The sequence below is a fragment of the Chenopodium quinoa genome, unplaced genomic scaffold (genome assembly GCF_001683475.1).
Source record: "Chenopodium quinoa cultivar QQ74 unplaced genomic scaffold, ASM168347v1, whole genome shotgun sequence".
NCBI lineage: Eukaryota > Viridiplantae > Streptophyta > Magnoliopsida > Caryophyllales > Amaranthaceae > Chenopodium > Chenopodium quinoa.
In genome coordinates this window covers 395,462-413,251 of record NW_018744113.1, presented here as the reverse complement: position 1 = coordinate 413,251, position 17,790 = coordinate 395,462, and the positions used below count along the sequence as shown (strand labels likewise).

The 17,790-nt window shown below is 35.7% G+C and overlaps 1 protein-coding gene across 1 annotated transcript; it reads left to right on the top strand.

Moving 5' to 3' along the window:
• Positions 1-221: 221 nt before the first annotated feature.
• Positions 222-16,612, top strand: LOC110692462 (inosine triphosphate pyrophosphatase-like). The gene is made up of 8 exons (XM_021869462.1): positions 222-475; positions 567-631; positions 735-798; positions 914-923; positions 1,558-1,589; positions 1,680-1,792; positions 15,944-16,020; positions 16,110-16,612. The coding sequence occupies exons 1-8, from the start codon at positions 343-345 to the stop codon at positions 16,225-16,227; spliced, it is 612 nt and encodes a 203-aa protein (XP_021725154.1). The 5' UTR covers positions 222-342; the 3' UTR covers positions 16,228-16,612.
• Positions 16,613-17,790: the final 1,178 nt, after the last annotated feature.

Here is a 17,790-nt window from a genome sequence, read left to right as displayed (position 1 = left end):
TGGGACAGCGTTTTATGTTCAACATACAATTGTTAATAATTTTTTTTAAAAAAATACAAAAGGTAAAAACGCTGTCAGAGACAGCGTTATACCAGAGCATAAAACGCTGTCTCGGACAGCGTTTTATGCTGGAAGCTTAGTTTGGTAAATAGTTTTGCCACGCAACCATTTTCGTAAATAGTTTCCGTTTAAAGCTCAATTTGGTAAAACGTCCTGAAATGGGAGCCACATTTAGCGGTTCATTTTTTTCTTTTTTTATTTTTCGCTACAAACCAATTAATCAGTCTCTTTCTCTTGGGTTTTAGCAATAGCTTGCTGTAGAAAAAGTAGGAATTTTCAAAAATGTCGGGAGCAACTGTAAGAGGGTTGATGCTACCAAAACCAGTAACATTTGTGACTGGAAACCCAAAAAAATTAGAGGAAGTTAAAGCCATTCTTGGTCAATCCATCCCTTTTCAATCTCTCAAACTCGACTGTAATTGCCATTTCCCAGAAATACCCAGTTCTTAATTTGTTCATAAGTTTATAATTTAGTTTAATTTGGTTTAATTTGTTATTGAATGCAGTGCCAGAATTGCAAGGAGAGCCTGAAGATATTTCTAAGGAAAAAGCTCGTTTGGCTGCAATTCAGGTAATCAACAAATTTTGAGGGATTAGGTTAATGGATTATTTGATTTCTTGTTTTTGAGGATTATTTGTTTATTAGGGTTATTAATTATTATTAATTGGATTAGGTTAATGGACCTGTTCTCGTTGAAGATACTTGTTTATGCTTCAACGCTCTTAAAGGGCTTCCTGGTATGTTAACAAAATTTAATTTGTCAAACACAATTTTTAAAAAAAATTCCATTTTCTAATTTTTTGCTATTTTGGATTTTGTTTCGAACCCTAATATTTTCTGATTTTAATGCAGGGCCTTACATGTAAGTTTCTTCATTTGCTGAGTTGAGGTGCCAATTTCTTTCTTATTCTTTTGTATGTTAGATGATGTGCTAATGTGTTTATAAAATTATGAATTAGCAGCAATATTATGGTATATGGGTAAATATTGTTTGTATGATAAGAATAAAGTTATATTAAGCTTACTTCTTAAGCCTATTACTAAAATAATGAGATTCATCCTACATTTGCTTGTTTCTCTAAATACATGTAAATTGGTTTTTAAATTAGATAAAAACTTGGAATTACTAATGTAAAAAGTTAGTGGTGATTCCTTGTTCATAGAATGAAAATCTTGAGTAATATAATTTGGGGTTGTGTGTTTCAAGAAAACATCGAGAGACTTTGTTTACAGTCTTTACACTTTACAGAGAGATTGGTCAGAAATTGCTACTGACATCTGTTTTGGGTATAAACTGCTTCATTTGGCCTTACTATCTGGAGTATCTACTATGTTTGTGGTGATCTTGCTCTGTTTATTATCATATAGCACTACATATGCAATTGGTTGATTTCATAAATAGGAAATAATATCTTACATTACTTTCCTGACATGTTTCCTTTTGATATGTTTTCACATGGCTGTGGTGTGGTGCTCCTCAAATTGTACATCTGAAGCAAATGGTTTCTTGAAAAAATTGGTCATGAAGGTTGTTGCTTTATCATCCTTTTTTTGTATTTTCATAACCTGTGTCGGTGTTTACCTAATTGATTATTCCGCTTTATTATGGTTATTGTAGGTCTTAATAATTTGCTGAAGGCTTATGAAGATAAATCAGCATATGCTATGTGTGTGTTTTCTCTTGCCCTTGGACCAAGTGCAGATCCTATCACCTTTGTGGGGAAAACTATGGTATGTACTTTTGTTTTCTGATTTCTGAAGTCTTGAAATACTTTTAAGGTTTGTTGTACCATCTAGGATTCAGAAACAATTTGATGCCAGTGTTTTTTTCTTCTAACCAATGTTAGTATATAATTGACTAAGAAATGAGTGTCTACTAATCCACTGACACTTATCATTATGTTAATCAAAATTTGTTCAATACAGGTTAACTGTGTGTTTTTTCTTATTCAAGTGTTGTACTTTCTGAAAACATGTTAAGAAATATTCTAAGCACTTGTCATTGAGAATCAAGGTAACTCAATTTGTAGTTATAATTATGTGCTCTCATCAACTACTGAATCAGACACAGGTGTAAAGTTGTAGCAGCATCATGAAATAGTGAAAGATAATGAGTCAAATGTGGATTTGCTAACTGATTAGCACAGTCAAGTTCATACATATCAATGTAGCAACTTAGATGGTCACTTTGGGGCCTGTTTTGCTAGTTGGGATGATGGTACGGAAGATGAAAAGCGGAGAAGAGGGTGGATAGAGAGGTTAGGTAGAATGGTGCAAATAATGCTTTAAGAATACCTTATTTACACACACAGTCCGGAGATGCAGTGGTTTTAAATAAAGCTTAAGATCTACAGAGTACCAGGTCGTATCAATCACAATGGAGGCCTTGTGCTACTAATCTAGTTCAACAAAATGGGGCCTTATGTATAAACTATAAATGTAGAAAAAAAAATTAAAAAAAAAAATGAACAAGTCTAGCCAAGATTCGAACCAACTAAATTACTCATGAAGCCCCCAACCATTCCACCACGTTCAATTATACACTTCAATTATACATAATATATATAGCTTAAAGTAAACAGGAGGCCCCATTTAACTTTGGCCTTGTGATGTAGAACTAGTTTACGCAGCTTAGAGCCAAGCCTAGAGAGTACATTTCCTTTTTCTTTATCCCTTAAAATGGCATACTTTCCTTTGTTCATCCATCCACTTTCTCAACAACTAAGTTTGTCACCTGATATTATATGACTTTGAGGACATTACCATTGACCCCCTCTATTTTTTAATCATCTTTCTATTTGAAAATAGCTTGGCAATTAGAACAAAAAACATAAGTATTTTCATTTGAATAAGAAGAAAAAAATGTGTATACAATATGCCTTTGTTAGGGGAAGATTGGAAGGGATGACTTTTGGAGAGGATTATGGTTCAACCATCTTGTTAACCATAGGGTTTCGAGGTGGGTGGATAGATTGAGGATGGCTTGTAGAGGGATAGGTGACTCGTAAGACTTCAAGGGGGTGGCCACGTATAAACTCCGAGCTGCATCCAAAGCATGCAGAAGTGAAGGGGTAATTGCATGATATGAGTGATAGAAATGAAGTAAGATAAGAATAAGGAATGCACCAACTGTTGCTAATTGCATGAATTGAGTGACAATAGAACCTATTTACATCATCTTTTTGAGAAGCGCAGTGGGGGGGAGGGGGGTTGCACAATTATAGCTTTGTCTTGGAGGATAGTTTGTGGGTCCTTTAAGGTAAGGAACTCAAACTGTAAGTGAAAGAAATAGGTTTACAATTTTTTTTGTTTTTTTTGGTGAATACGAGGGGCTAGCCCCAAAGAGAGAACAAAGCTAGGAACTAGAAAAGAGAACAAAACAAAACACACGAACTACCTACTAAACCAAAAATAAAGAAAACTAGGCCTTATTCATCGGCACTTGCCTAGGGAGCGCCATACCCCCAAGTCCTCTAATAAAACGGCTCCAAGATCCTTCGGGATTGCCTCAAAAATGACCATCTTTTGCACCAAAGAGACTCCATGATTAGCGAGCCAATCCGCCACTCTATTCGCCTATCTGGAACAATGGCCAATCTTCACCATCCAACCATCTCTGCCAAGCAAAGCCTTGCACTTTCAAATAATATGTATAAAAGGGGAGTTAGTTGGAATAGCATCCACTAACAAACGAACTATGACCTCAGAATCCGCTCTAAGTTGCACCTTACGATACCCACCGTTCCAAGCTATTGCAAGTCCACTCAACACTGCTAATAGCTCTGCTCTAGTACACGTACAGGAGCCACAATTCAGAGCAAAAGGCTGCAGCACTCTTAGTTTTAAAAAGCGCGCCTAGGCGCAGTTGAGGCGCAAGGCGACGCGAGACGCCGGCCAAAACGCCTCGGCCTTCCTAGGCGTCGCGCATTCCAGAAGGCGCGCGCCTCAAACCGCCTCCAAGGCGTAAGGCGCAGAGCCGCCTTATGTTTAGAGGCGTGAGAGAAGGGGATTTGGATTAGTTTTGTAAAAAAAAAACACATTTTTTTTCCAAATTAAAGCTTACCTAGTCTTTAGAGAGGTAATTCGAGCAAAAACCCCTTGTTAATTGAATGAAATCACCTCAATTTGACCCCCAATTTAAAAGCCCTAATTTTAGAAAAACCCTAATTTACGGGTTGCTTTGCAATTGAAAAATTGGTGGGTTTTGCTACGGCAGACAGCAAGAGATCAATCTCTGGTGGTTTCCGGCTGCAAATATACCGGCGGCCGGCACCGGTGAAGCAACTCAGGTATTTTTTTTTTTTTTGCTTCTATTCTCTCTCTTCGATCCAGACTCTTCTCCATTCTTTCTTTTTCAGCTGCTTTTTATTCTCTCTCCTCTGCGGTCTCAGACTCTTCTTATTCTTTCTTTTACCTACGATAAAGTAATTTTTTTTTCTTTATTACTTTTTATTTTATTATATTATTATTACCAAAAAGCCTGCTCCTCATTTTTTTTTACTGTTAACCACGTGACCTGACCACCTTCCCTTTTTTTTACCAAAAAAAATAGGTTAAATTATTTATTATGCTTAAATTTAAGTATTTTAAGAAAAATAATAACAAAAAGCTGTAAAATTTCTTCAAAACAGCACTACGTAAAATAAAATGAAATAATTATCACTTTAATTTGATATTTAAATAAATTTTTAATGTCAAAAAAGAAGTTAAATAAAAATAAATTCACATTAAAAAATTTGCGCCTCATATTCAAGAGGCGTGCGCTTTCGCTTTGCGCCTAGGCTCTAGGGACCCTCTGCTCCTCGGTGCGCCTCGCGCTTTTTAAAACTAAGGCATCACTTCACCATTATCGCCTATATTGCCTTTAGAGGCACCATGTACAGGAGGTAAAATGAAAGCGATTGTTTTCTTATATGGTTTGGCAAATAGAAAGGGAGGAAAATAGAGGGATCCAACTTCTTTTCCTCTTTAATAAATAAACCCTTCCAATATTGGAAAGATTTATTAGTACAAATTACTAGCCCACTTCTTATTTTGGGAAGTTGTAAAACTCTTTGCATTTTACATCTTTTCGGTTTTTTCTTTTTTGGGAGAAGGTTGGTACCCTCCTTTTATGAAAACTTACAGAAATTTTTCGCGTCATTAATCACACACAAATAGGCACACACACTAATAATCGGGGTGAAGTGGGCCGTTTACTACCTCCTCCTAATCAAACAGAATTTAAAACTCTTCACTACCCTAATACAAGTATAGGGTCAAGCAAAGGATCGATCCACGAGGAAAAGGGGTTTTGCTCAATCAAGGTGAATTATGAATCTATTGCAAAGGGGTATTTTGAATGTTTTTTGTGTTTTTCAATAGTCAAACTACTACTACGAAGAAATGAAAACAAGCAAAATAAGAAATCAAAAGCTAGAAGAATTAGAATAAGGGAAACAACGCTAGGGGGTACGGGGGTGTCAAACACGATTAAATAAAGATGGACCACGATGATTATCATGAACATCATGCTATAGAATACTAAATTCTACTTAAACAACTCACTCTCATGCAATTGTCTAAGCAAATCAATGAATTAGGTCTTGGCGTGATTGAGATCACTTTCATGCATCCAATTAGACACTAATCAAATCGAAAGATAAAGAGTGCACTACACATAAAGCTCTATTTAAACAATTCACTTTCATGCAATAATTAAAGTAAAAGTGATCTTAACCTGATTCAAATCACTCTCGTGTATCTAAATTAGGGAACATTAAACAATGTGCTACTAATAATCTCAAGCCATAAAAAATCATACATTCATCAATTTATAGCATGAGCTCAATCAAATCATCATTAATCATCAATATTAAGACATGCTTTTCACCCCCTACCCCTAGCTAAAAACTTAGCCTAGGGAAGAGAAACTAACCATCATAACAAAACTAAACAAGGGTTTAATAAACACAAAACTAAACATGATTAAAAACAAAGGAAAAACAAATCCAACAAGCTCAACTAAAGAAATAGATGAAAACAAACAATATCAAAGCAAATAAATCAAACTAAAGGAAAGGGTAAGAGAATACTAATGAGAAACTTGATTGACGAAGGAAACTTAAAGTTTTACCATTGGATTGAAATAACCTTGACCAAGTCTTGATTACAATGATGAAACTTGAAGAATAAGCAATTTTCTCTCTCTAAAAATACTAGATTCTAAGGTTGATTGGAAAATAGGAATCCTTACAAAATTCAATAAGAAGGCTATTTATATGCATTCACCAATCCGGAAATAAAGACCCAAGGAGAGCCTTCACTACGCATGACACGCGCTCTCTTGGCCGGGTACGGAACTGCCTATCCCAGCAAGTCGCGCCCGCGGGTGGAGACTGGAGAGGCCTCCACCTAAGGAGAGGTCGCGGCCTAAACAGGGGAAAATGAACCTCAAAACGCCGCGCTTGCGGCCCTAGATGCAGCACCCGCGGGTGGCTGAGGAGAGGCATCTCCTAGGGCGCGGCAAGGCATCTACCGCAACCTTGAAAAACCTTCACCGCAGCCTATGCTTTGCTGTGCGCCCTCCCCTTGAGCATCTACAAAATATCAAAGAAAACTAAGAAAACACAAGGAAAGAGAGAATAAAGAGGAAAACACGAGAAAAGACAAAACAACACAAAAACGAAGATAAAACGCTTTGAAAAAACTCAAACAAGTGCAAATGAGGGGTAAATCCTTAGAGAAAAAGGATAAAAGAGTGGCATAAATGTCACTCATCAACTAACCTACACAGCAAATAAGAAAATAAAATGTGAATAAAATGTACGAAGTAGTCATACTACGATGATAGTGTCTAAGTGTCAATAACAATTATACAATAAAGTCTCTCGGTAAAAAATCTCTTGATCTAGATGAACTAGGTACAAAGCTCGGGTCAAGCTTTCTCTGATAAAGAAGTGGCCTGCCAAAAAGTCCCTCCATCATCCGAGTACGTGGAGTCGTGTCCTTACTCGACTCTAGAGCTCCCGTAGAAGTCAAGTGTCAACTGCTCCCATGGGAACTGCTCCCATGGGAACTGCTCCCATGGGCACTTTCGGTGGAGGCATTGTCGAATACATTTGAACCGAATGGTCCCCAAAGGAGAAGTCACTACATAAGCTCGAAAACTGGAATGGATGAGACGGTTGCGACTGCTGCTACTGAGGTTGGAGATCGCCGGTGATGGCTAGACTCTCCCACCGCGAGCCTCCATGCCTCGGACAGAAGTAAGATGAGATAATGATCAGTGATGCAAAATACAAAAATAAAAAGCATTCAAATGTACCTTGTAGGCGTCGTCTGGACTCCTACGACAGCTCCCCCCACGGTAACTTGATGATGCAATACCTCAAGGCGTTAATAACACCCAACATCCTCATCTTGTCATCACGCTGGACCTGCAAACAAAAATGAGTCAGTAACAGGCAATATCAAGTAAAATCAGAACACCATTTGAAGAACTCACCGGCTCCATATCCTACTCCTCTCCTGTACATTGCCCTTCGCAGCGTCATCGATATGCTCCTTAACCATACCGATTGACCTCGGATAACGAATCGACATGGATGGGATCTCTAAGTCTCCTTATGCGACGGGCAGTCACCTAAAACATGATCAAATAATCAACAACATGATCATTCGCTGTGTATATTAATGTGTGCGTGTGACCTCCCAAAAAAGAAAAACCGAAACGACGTAAAATGCAAAAAGTTGTACAACTTCCCAAGTTAAAATGAAATAAAAATGGGACATGTTTTACAACTTCCCAAAAATATGATGAAATAAAAATGGGACAAGTTTTGCAACTTCCCCAAAATTTAAAAGAAATAAAATGGGAAAAGTTTTTACATTTTTCCTAAAATACAAGAAATAAAAAAAATTGGACTAAGTTTTTAAACTAACTCAAAATATAAAAAAACAAGGAAAAAATAAAAAGATAAGAATAAAGTAGATTTTTTTTTAAAATTTTTTTATTATATAACTCACGGAAAAAGGAGTGGAGTTCTTATTAAAATAAAACTCCCTAAAAAAAGATAAGACAAACGGAGGATAGAAAATTCAAAGAAAATCTGGAATGAAGGGTAAAAGATTGATTTTGATCTTATTTAATTACCGTGACACTTTGTATCGTGTCACAATGCGCATGTTGTTGGCGTAGTTTAATTAATTTGAGACTCTTCTTGCCTATAAATTATAACTGGTATTTCATGCTATGCATAATTACGAAACAAAAAATAATTAGAATTTTATATTTCAATAATAATGTCTCAAAGAGATTTTGACAACACAATACGCGATTGGTTGTATTATTTGACCAAATTGGAGAAAAAAGAACTAGAAACAATATTTGTTAGAGGTTTGTTAGCATTAAGGCGCGTAGCAATCGAACATGATTTTCTAAGAGTGGCCTTAGACTATTGGAATCCAGAAACATATTGTTTCAAGTTCGACTATGATGAAACTTCTTCTCAGGAAAATGAAGCTATTCTTGGCTTCCTAACCGCAAGAGAGAAAAAGAAAAAGAAAAGGGGAAAATAATAAAAGAAAGTTTTTGAAATTTGTTTTTAGAAAAAGCAGGTATGGGAGGTTACCATCCGACTTACTCCTTAAAAAACGACACAAGACAAACCTAAGGTACGGTCATGAACTACATGTTGCACAACTCGAGTAAAAATAAGAAAGTGTGAGGATTATACTTGACTCGTGAGTGATTAGATGAGGTGATAAGACGCGTGTTACGACCGTACGGCTAGACGTGACACTAGAAGAGACACACATGACTAAAAACGGACTAAAAGCAACATTCCCCGAATACTGTGTCATGGTATAACTAATGTGGCACTGCAAACAGTACCTTGGTGCGATTCAATTTTCCGTGGCATGGCATTGAATGTCGTGATGCGGCAATTTTGATGTGGCACGGTACTTAACTTCAGGGGTCTGTTTGTGTATTTTCCATTTTTATTCAATTCTAAAAGTCCGAAATTATTATTACTATGTGGAATAAAGTCCCTCGGTCATACGTTAGTCAAAACAATAAGATGAACAAACATTTTCGGGGTTAGAAAAACACATTAATAATGCCAATTAACATATAGTCACGACGATGCAATGAAGTTCGTAACCTAAGGTCAAGTTCTATGTTCCTCTATGGTCAAGCTTATTTGGGTGTCAAAAGTGTATCATGGTTAAAAGTTTAGACGTGTTAGCAAGACAACCTCCCTTAAGGGTGTATGCCAACGGCTGGCTTCGCGAGTTCGTGATGAAATCGAACTCGACTCCATGGTTTGGGTGGATTTATAAACTCAGACGAACCCTTATTGTCATGAACGTTTTCGGGTTGGTAGAGCGTAAATCCCTTGGGGATAAAACGTATGTAGAACACATACGGTTTCAAAAAAACGAAGGAAGCTGCAGAAAAAGGCAGAACCATTAGATTGTTTTTATGTGTACAATGCTTTTACTTTTTCGATCGCAATTAGGCTATTCCAATTTTCCTACAAGGCAAACCTAAATACAACATTAAAACGTCAATGCATATGCAACAATGCCAAATTAATCACAGGAATACGATTCGAGAATCTTTGAAGTCTCATCCACTCATCTCAATCACTCAAATCAATAAATAACTAAAAATCCTCCCCAATAGAGTCGCCAAATTGTAGGCGTTATTTGAAGCGCGCTTACTTAAGCATGTGTGAATATGTTTGGCACTCATAGGAAGCGAGATTTGACATATACTATTAGAGACAACGATTAAGGACAAATAAAGTATGGAGCTGCCAACAAGTTTTTAATAAACTTGCAAACCGTTCACAGATCAATTAATGCAACCACGATTAAGGGACAACGAAAGGCAACAATGATTGACTCGTGAAGGTTACACCCTATTCATAATCCATGAGATTACTAACTCCATATGGTTCATAACCAAGAAGGGATGATCAGGGATGATGGTACGGTACGAAGTGATTCATGGAGTCACTTTTGCCCGTACCGACCTCTATTCGATTCTTATTGTGAAAAGTATTTTTGCGATCTCAAAGGCATGCAAACAAAAATTAAATTTGTTCCAAACAAAATCAGGTAAATTAATGCACACGTAATTCTAAAATATTTGTGATCACTTGATTAAGCAACAAGATTAAAAAGGAACCTAAACCGATCGTTTATCTTACTAGTTATGATTTTCAATTACATATTCCCTCTAAACATGCAATATGGTGATTAACAATAACAATAGAATAAAATATTAACATTGAAAACAATTTAACCATAATAACAACGATTAATATATGACAAACATAATAAAAACCGTTTAGGGCCAATAAACACGTTAGTATCTATAAAACAATAAACACGTTGGTAACTTCAAGGAAAATAAATAATAAAATAAAAATTATATCAAATTAATGTAAGGTTGATTTGGGGCCAAACCTTCAAACAGTTCTATCTTTCACGCCTTGGCTTAAGTACATAAATTTGGGTTAAGTATGGACTATGGGGAGTGCTTAAAGGATGAATTGTTAAATAGGGAAGGCAAGTATTGAGGCTGGAGTATAAGAGAGAAAGAGAGTATGAATGGGTGCTTTAAGACTATAAATCAGCCTCGTATTTATAGAGGGGAAATGAGAAATGAGGTCCGGAACCCTAGAAATAAAGCGCCGCCGAAGAAATATCTACCGCGGCACAATATTAACCACCGTGGCATGGTACAGAGTGTCGTGGCATGGCACAAATACCGTGGCACGGTCCATGTTATTCACACTCTTCATTTTACCTTAAGTACCCTGTCCGACCCTTGATACTCTGACATGGGTACGGCACTTGGACACTTCATTTTAGTTCAAAATCATAGAATTTTTTTCCCAAAATAGCCGAGTCGGACACTTCATTTTATTTTCATTCCTATTGACTTCCCTAGTGCATGTGCTTGTACCTTTTCATACCTTTGTGCAGCTGGTGGAGTAAGCTCATATGTTGTTACAACTAATGACCTATTTACTATATTTGCACTTGATTGCTGGAGTGTAACTAATAGTATGAGGCACTCAGCCAATTATAAGTGTTCTTGGTTTGGGCTTTATGTTGGGTCAATAATAATAATAACTCTTGTATGTGGGCCGGAAACTTCAGGCGGGAAGATGCCTACAACTTAGGAGCCTAAATTTAACAAACTCACACACAGAAACACTCAAATTCTTGAAAATTTCATCATACACCAAGGTGGTACACCCGTTCAAAATACATTTGTTATAAAAAAGCGGAAAGAACATTGTATACAAATACAAAGTACACGAGAAAAAAAAAAATCAAAACGATTCTCCTCTTGATTTAAAAGATTGATTTGTTATTTTCATTCCTTAATTCATTATTAACATTCCATTTTTTTATTTTTTATGTTTTTTTTTTTTTTACTGAACATTACATATTACTTTTGATAAACAAAAAATCATTTTTTTTGTTAAGAGGAAGAAATTGGGTTTATAGAGAGAAATTATGGTAAAATTTTGAATTTCAAAGTGATTTAATGTTATTTCGGAGTTGATTTTATCATTTTGATTGATCATTTAATTGAAAGATCGATGTAATTGACAAATTCGTTATTGAGAGAAAAGGCATTTTCAAATATTTTTTGTTATCAATTTTTATGTTTTGGTGTTATTTTCAAGGTTGAAGATGATGTTCTTCCTATTTTGATGAATGTTCTTTTATCATTTTTTTAATTGCAATGAAATATGTTTTTTTAAGTCTGATCAATATATATTCTTTGAGTCTAAACTATATGTTCTTTACAATACAAACAATGTTCTTTAAGTTAATATATATTAGGAAATTTTGACTTTTGCTACCTATCAAACACATCAATTTCATTTTTGCTACCTATGAAAACTTTTATTTTATTTTACTACCTAACATATTCCCTTTTTTTAACTTTTGCTACCAGTTACGTTTCAGTTAATAATTCCGTTAGTGAGATCCAGCCACCCTCATTACCACCTTCCTACCACCACTACCTTCTTAGCCACCCTAAATACCTCCCCCGTCAGCGACCAAAATTTTAAAAAAATAAATAATTTTTTTTTTAAAAAAACAGCCACCAAGCCTAGCCCTCCCGTAGTCTTGTTAGCCACCCATCCCTCTCCCCCCTACCGGCGACCAGCGCCTAAAGCTGCGGCCAGCGCCAGCGAACCCAGCCCCCTCCCTTCCCCCACCGACGCAGCCCCCGCGTCGCACCACCCACTTGAACCCTCCCCCTCCCTTTCCCGCAACCGTATCGCCCCCAAAAACCACCAAACCCTCGTCCCTCCTAAACGGCGGCGAATCCGGCCTTAAAAGGCCGAAATCGGTCGGTTAAGGCCACTAAGCCCCAAAATCGGCCGATTTCGGCCATTTGTGGCCAAATTCGTTGTCGTTTTAGGGAACAAGGGTTTTGGGTTATGTTGTTTTCGGGGGCGACAGGGTTACGGGAAAGGGAGGGGGAGGGTTGGGGCCGGTGGTGCGACGCCAGTGGTGGGTTCGGGGAGGGCAGTGTTGGGTTGGGAAGAGGGCGGTGGTGGCGTTGTGGTGGTGGTTGGGTAGTTTTAGGTTTTTCTTTTTTTTTTTCTTTTTTTGGCCAATAATAACACGACACGTGGCTATATGGGCCCACTTAACGGATTCCTAAACGGAATCAATTAAGTGGTAATAATACCAAATTTTTGGAAATTTATCTGGTGTTAAAATCCATTTTTTTTTGGGTGTTAAAAACAACTTTCGCGTGTTTGAGTGGTGTTAAAATCTAAAATAACCTAAAGTATATCATGAATTTATAAAAGAACATATCACTGAAATATAATGAACACAGTATATAATGAGATACTTATTATCAAAAAGGTAAAAGATAATTATGAATTGAGTTTTACCAATAATTAAATTTCAAAATATTACATTTGAATCAGAAAATATTTAGATTTCAAAAATTTCTCTATCTAAAATAAATTTTACACAAATATAATTCAAAATTTCTTTCTTAAATTTCAAAAATTCGAAATTCAAAATATAAGAACATATATATGAGTAAATAGAACATAATTTGTATTATTATACCCAAAGAACATAATTGTATTATTATAACCAAAGAACATGATTAATATATAGGAAATTTTGACTTTTGCTACTTGTTAAACATGTGTATTTCACTTTTTCTACCTGGGAAAAATTTTATTTTATTTTACTACCTATCAAATCCTTTTTTAAAAATTTTGCTACTAGTTAACGGAATCTGTTAGGTTTCCGTTAAGTTTTTTATTATTTTTTTTCTTTTTTAAAAAAATAATAATGAATTTAAAATTAAAAAATTAAAAAAAAAAAAAAAAACCCCTCCCGTTAACCACCCTCCCCTCTGCCGGCAGCCGGCGCCCAAACCCCCTCCCATGTACCATCGACCCCATCCCTCTCCCTTTCCCCCACTAACGCAGCCCAACCATTCCCTTTTCCCCCTCGTTCTTGCTGCCCCGACCCTAATAACATATTGCGGCTTCTACGGGAAAAAGGACTTCAACTTTGCCGGAAAACAGGGGTGCGGCTTCGTCGGCAAAGGTAACGGTCTCGGGGTGAGTCGATTGTCTTCAATTTTTGGGTCGATTTTGGGGGAAATCAATTTTTGGGCTGCAATGGTGCGATGGTGGGGGAAGGGAGGGGGTTGCGATGGTGTGGAGGAAGGGAGGTGGTGGTTTCGGGGAGGGCTGTGGTGAGTTGGGGGGAAGGCGGGGGTGGCGCTGTGGTGGTGGCTGGGGTAGTTTTAGGTTTTTTTGTTTTTTTTTTTAATCTCTTTTTTTAAACAAATAAAATGCTGACACGTGTTACTTTGGGCCATACTTTAACGGAATTTTTGGATGGAAACTGTTAAGTGGTGGTAGTACCAATTTTTAGTAAGTTTGTCTGTGTTAAAATCCAATTTTTTTTATGGGGTGTGTTAAAATCAATTTTCGCGTTTTTGTGAGGTGTTAAATTCTAAAATTTCCTATACTTTATAATTATTTGCTATTTTCTTTCCGCTTTAATTTGGGTGTATGTACACCCGGGTGTAAAAACCACCAATTGTCAAATTCTTATTTTTAAAAAAATTGAAAAATGTGAATCGTATTAAATTTTATTATTTCGCATCCCTGTACCCATGTCCAAAATTAAGATGGCGTCTCCGTCTCTATAATTTCTAAAATGTTATATCAGCCTCTCGCATCCACATTCGAACCCGATACTTGTCCATGTAAAATAGGCCAAAAGTACTTAACTCCAACTACCTTTATTTTTCAGTGGCATCAAGTCTGGAGGCTATTGTACTTTAATAGTTACTTGTGCCTGCTAATGTTTTTCCTTTCTCTTGAGTCTTGACTATTGAACCACAATTGGGAAGAAATGAAAAAGAGTACTAGGAGGGGTAGGATTAAACTGGACTCCAACTGTTGGTTAATTCACCCCAAAGGCTTAGAGTCTGTACTTTAATTCCAAACTATTGCAGCCTTAAAACATTTTACTATCATTTTACATGGACTACTAGTACTTCCTAATCATGTGCATTGATGCATCTTTTCACGAATTAGCCCTTGTCTATTAGGAATTCATAACAGTGCCAATCATCCAATCTATGCAGAGTATGTCTACTGAGTGTTTAAATTACAATCTAAAGTGCACTTGGCCGGTTGTCCCTATCTCTGTATTTGTCAGATGGAAATCATCCGTACCTCTAGGAAATCAGAAGGAAGTTGTCTTTTAATTATAAGAATTGTTTTTTACTCTTCCAAATGTATCCTTATGACTTCATGCAAGATCCATTGAGATTATTATGAGGAAGGCCCAACTCAACCCCTAACCTTGTTAAGTAGCTGAATTATTTCACTCATTTGGTAAAATTATTAAAGAAATTTTCTTATCGAAATTATTTTCAAGCGCATTGTTGCTGATGTATAAAGGTTAGAAGTGTTTGCTAAGGTTTGGATTTTGAAAGTTGCTGCTGTCCTTCAGCAAAATAGTCATAGTAATTTATGGAAGCAGATCTTTCAGTTATAGGCCACAAGTTCCACATGGATAAACTTGCTCCTTTTAATGAGGATATACGAAAGCTTTCTTCTTGTGGCCTTGTGGGAGGCTCACAGTGCCATTTTAATTAAGATAAAAAAAAAATACAAAGCAGTCCTTCAATTAACCCTAGTACAGTTAAATCACTAAAATGCTAATTAAAACCTTGTATATGGCCTTCATTATGCCTCATTTGAGTTTTTCGGTATCTAGATCTTCTGATTTATCTGTACGGTTATAGGCTTCTAGGATAATATAAAATCACTGATTAGATAACTCCAAAAATGTTTGAGAACTTTGATCCATGCTGAAATATATGAAACTATAAAAGTATTGTTTGGTGATCAATCTATGGTCCAGGGCCATAAATAGTAGAAACTTAGCTCAGTTGCAGTAACTGTTGTACTCTGAGCAATTGTGCTGTGTTGGTTGGGTGGAAGACATTTTTTCTTCTCCTTTTTACTACTATTTGGTGGCACTAAATGAAAAATCATCGTTGATTACAAAATAGATGCTTTTAGATTTGCCTCGCTCTTCTAGTCTTCTTGGTGACTTGTTTATCAGTCTTTCAAGAAGGGTTATGTCCTCAATACTTCATTGATGTACTAGATGCTTTGGTTTTCAATTCTGTACAATTACAAAACTTTGTGAGAAGAGGCCTTGGATTCAGCTGAAGTATTTTGCATTTGTTCTAATTTCAATGGGCAAATTTTGGTCATGATGTTATTGAACTTGACCTGCAGAATGAAAGAATGCAGCTTTTCAAAAAGATATTGATCATCTTTCCCTTTGTTATTGCAGGGTAAGATTGTTCAAGCAAGAGGGCCGAACGATTTTGGCTGGGATCCAGTTTTTCAGCCTGATGGATACGAGCAGACGTAAGCTTTCTTCTCTGTTTTTACATGAGCGTGTACTTATTTATTTTTTAATTATTAACATCCATGAAGTGTACTGTGGTTATTGACAGTTATGCTGAAATGCCAAAGGAAGAGAAGAACAAGATATCGCACCGGTATCGAGCTCTTGCATTGGTTAAATCCCATTTTGCTGAGGCTGGATACACTTTTCACCCACACAATGCTTAATAACAAGCATCAATTCTGAGTCATGTAATTGGTCACAAAATTTTTAAGCTAAAGAAAGTAAAGATTATGGATATTTGACTTAAACTTTGATTATTTGTTTAATTTTTAAGCATCAATCCTCGATTGTGGGGGCATTTTAGTCTTTTTCTTAATATCTCTTGCAATTCATTAATTGTTTTGTAAAATCATATTCACATGGCTGGTAAAGTATGCACCGACACAAAATCCTTTAGATTTTGGGCAAATACTTGGTAGATTTTGGTGTTACTTTCTCCATTAAACCTTTCTAGTCTCTACCCCTTTAAAGTACTTGTATAACTTAGACTCTCCAATACAGGCATACAGTTGAAAGGTATAAAAAAAGATTAGTGTTCTTTTTTGTCTCTCTTTTTCTCTTGACTTTTATCTTTAATTCTACCTTGTCAATTAGTCAATTACCACTCTTGTGCCTTTAACTTTTCTATATTGCTATCTTACCAACTTCCAAACATCTACAATGAGTGAATTAGGTATATAAAGCATAATGACTAACCAAAATAAATTCCTAAAATCATCAAATCATAAGAAAAGATTTAGGTCAATTTATATTTTCAATTTAATTTGCATATATATAGTTCAAGTTAAACGACTTATTTTTTGAATCACCCGTTATACCTACAATCTAATTTTGTGAAAATTAATAGGAAATATTTTTAAAATAATAGACCAATAATTTTCACTTTGATAACTTGAGATATTGGTTGACTAAGAGGATATTGCTAATTTTATTTTGAATGATTACAAATTTTATTGAAACTTATAGATCCTTCACGGGGCGTTTAGGAATAGGATAGAGATTATAAGGATAAGAAGGTAGGATAAAGATATGGAATTAAGAGATGGGATAGGGATAAAAATTATGTTATCCATTGTTTGCCTATTTGATATGATTTGGAATTAAATTGGGATAAGTAGTAAAATTACTTAATTATCCTTACTAACATTTCTCTTCTCTCCGACTCTCCTCTTCCTTCCTTTTCATTAAGGATAAAATTGACTTTTACTTTTCAATATTAATCCAATCCATTTTGACCATAGACTTTAAAATTGACAAAAATCTCCTGTCTTTGTTGATAAACAATTTTTCTATTTTAACTTTTTTGTGAGACAATAACTGTCTAAAAATAAATAATTATTAGAAATCATGAGTAATTTAAATCTTTTATCCATCTACAAAAAGCTACAAATATATAAATCAATTGAAATTGGAATGTCCTTACTTAACCTTACGAATTAGGGCAAACAACTCACCTTTTTTTACTCTTATTTGGGAAAGTTAAATATTTGTCCTTAGTGTTTTATAATAATAATCCTTAATTTTATCTAGCTTATTAAACTAAATTAAAAGTGAAGCGGAGTATCTTATATCACTTTTGCACCAAGAAAGGAGATTAAAAATTAAAAATTTCTACTCAATACTCATTAATGTTTTAGTCATTAGTTCTTGGCAATGAACCAATGAGTGAGCTTTACTTCATCAATTAATAGGACTGATTAGAACAAATTGGGCCCCCATACCATGTG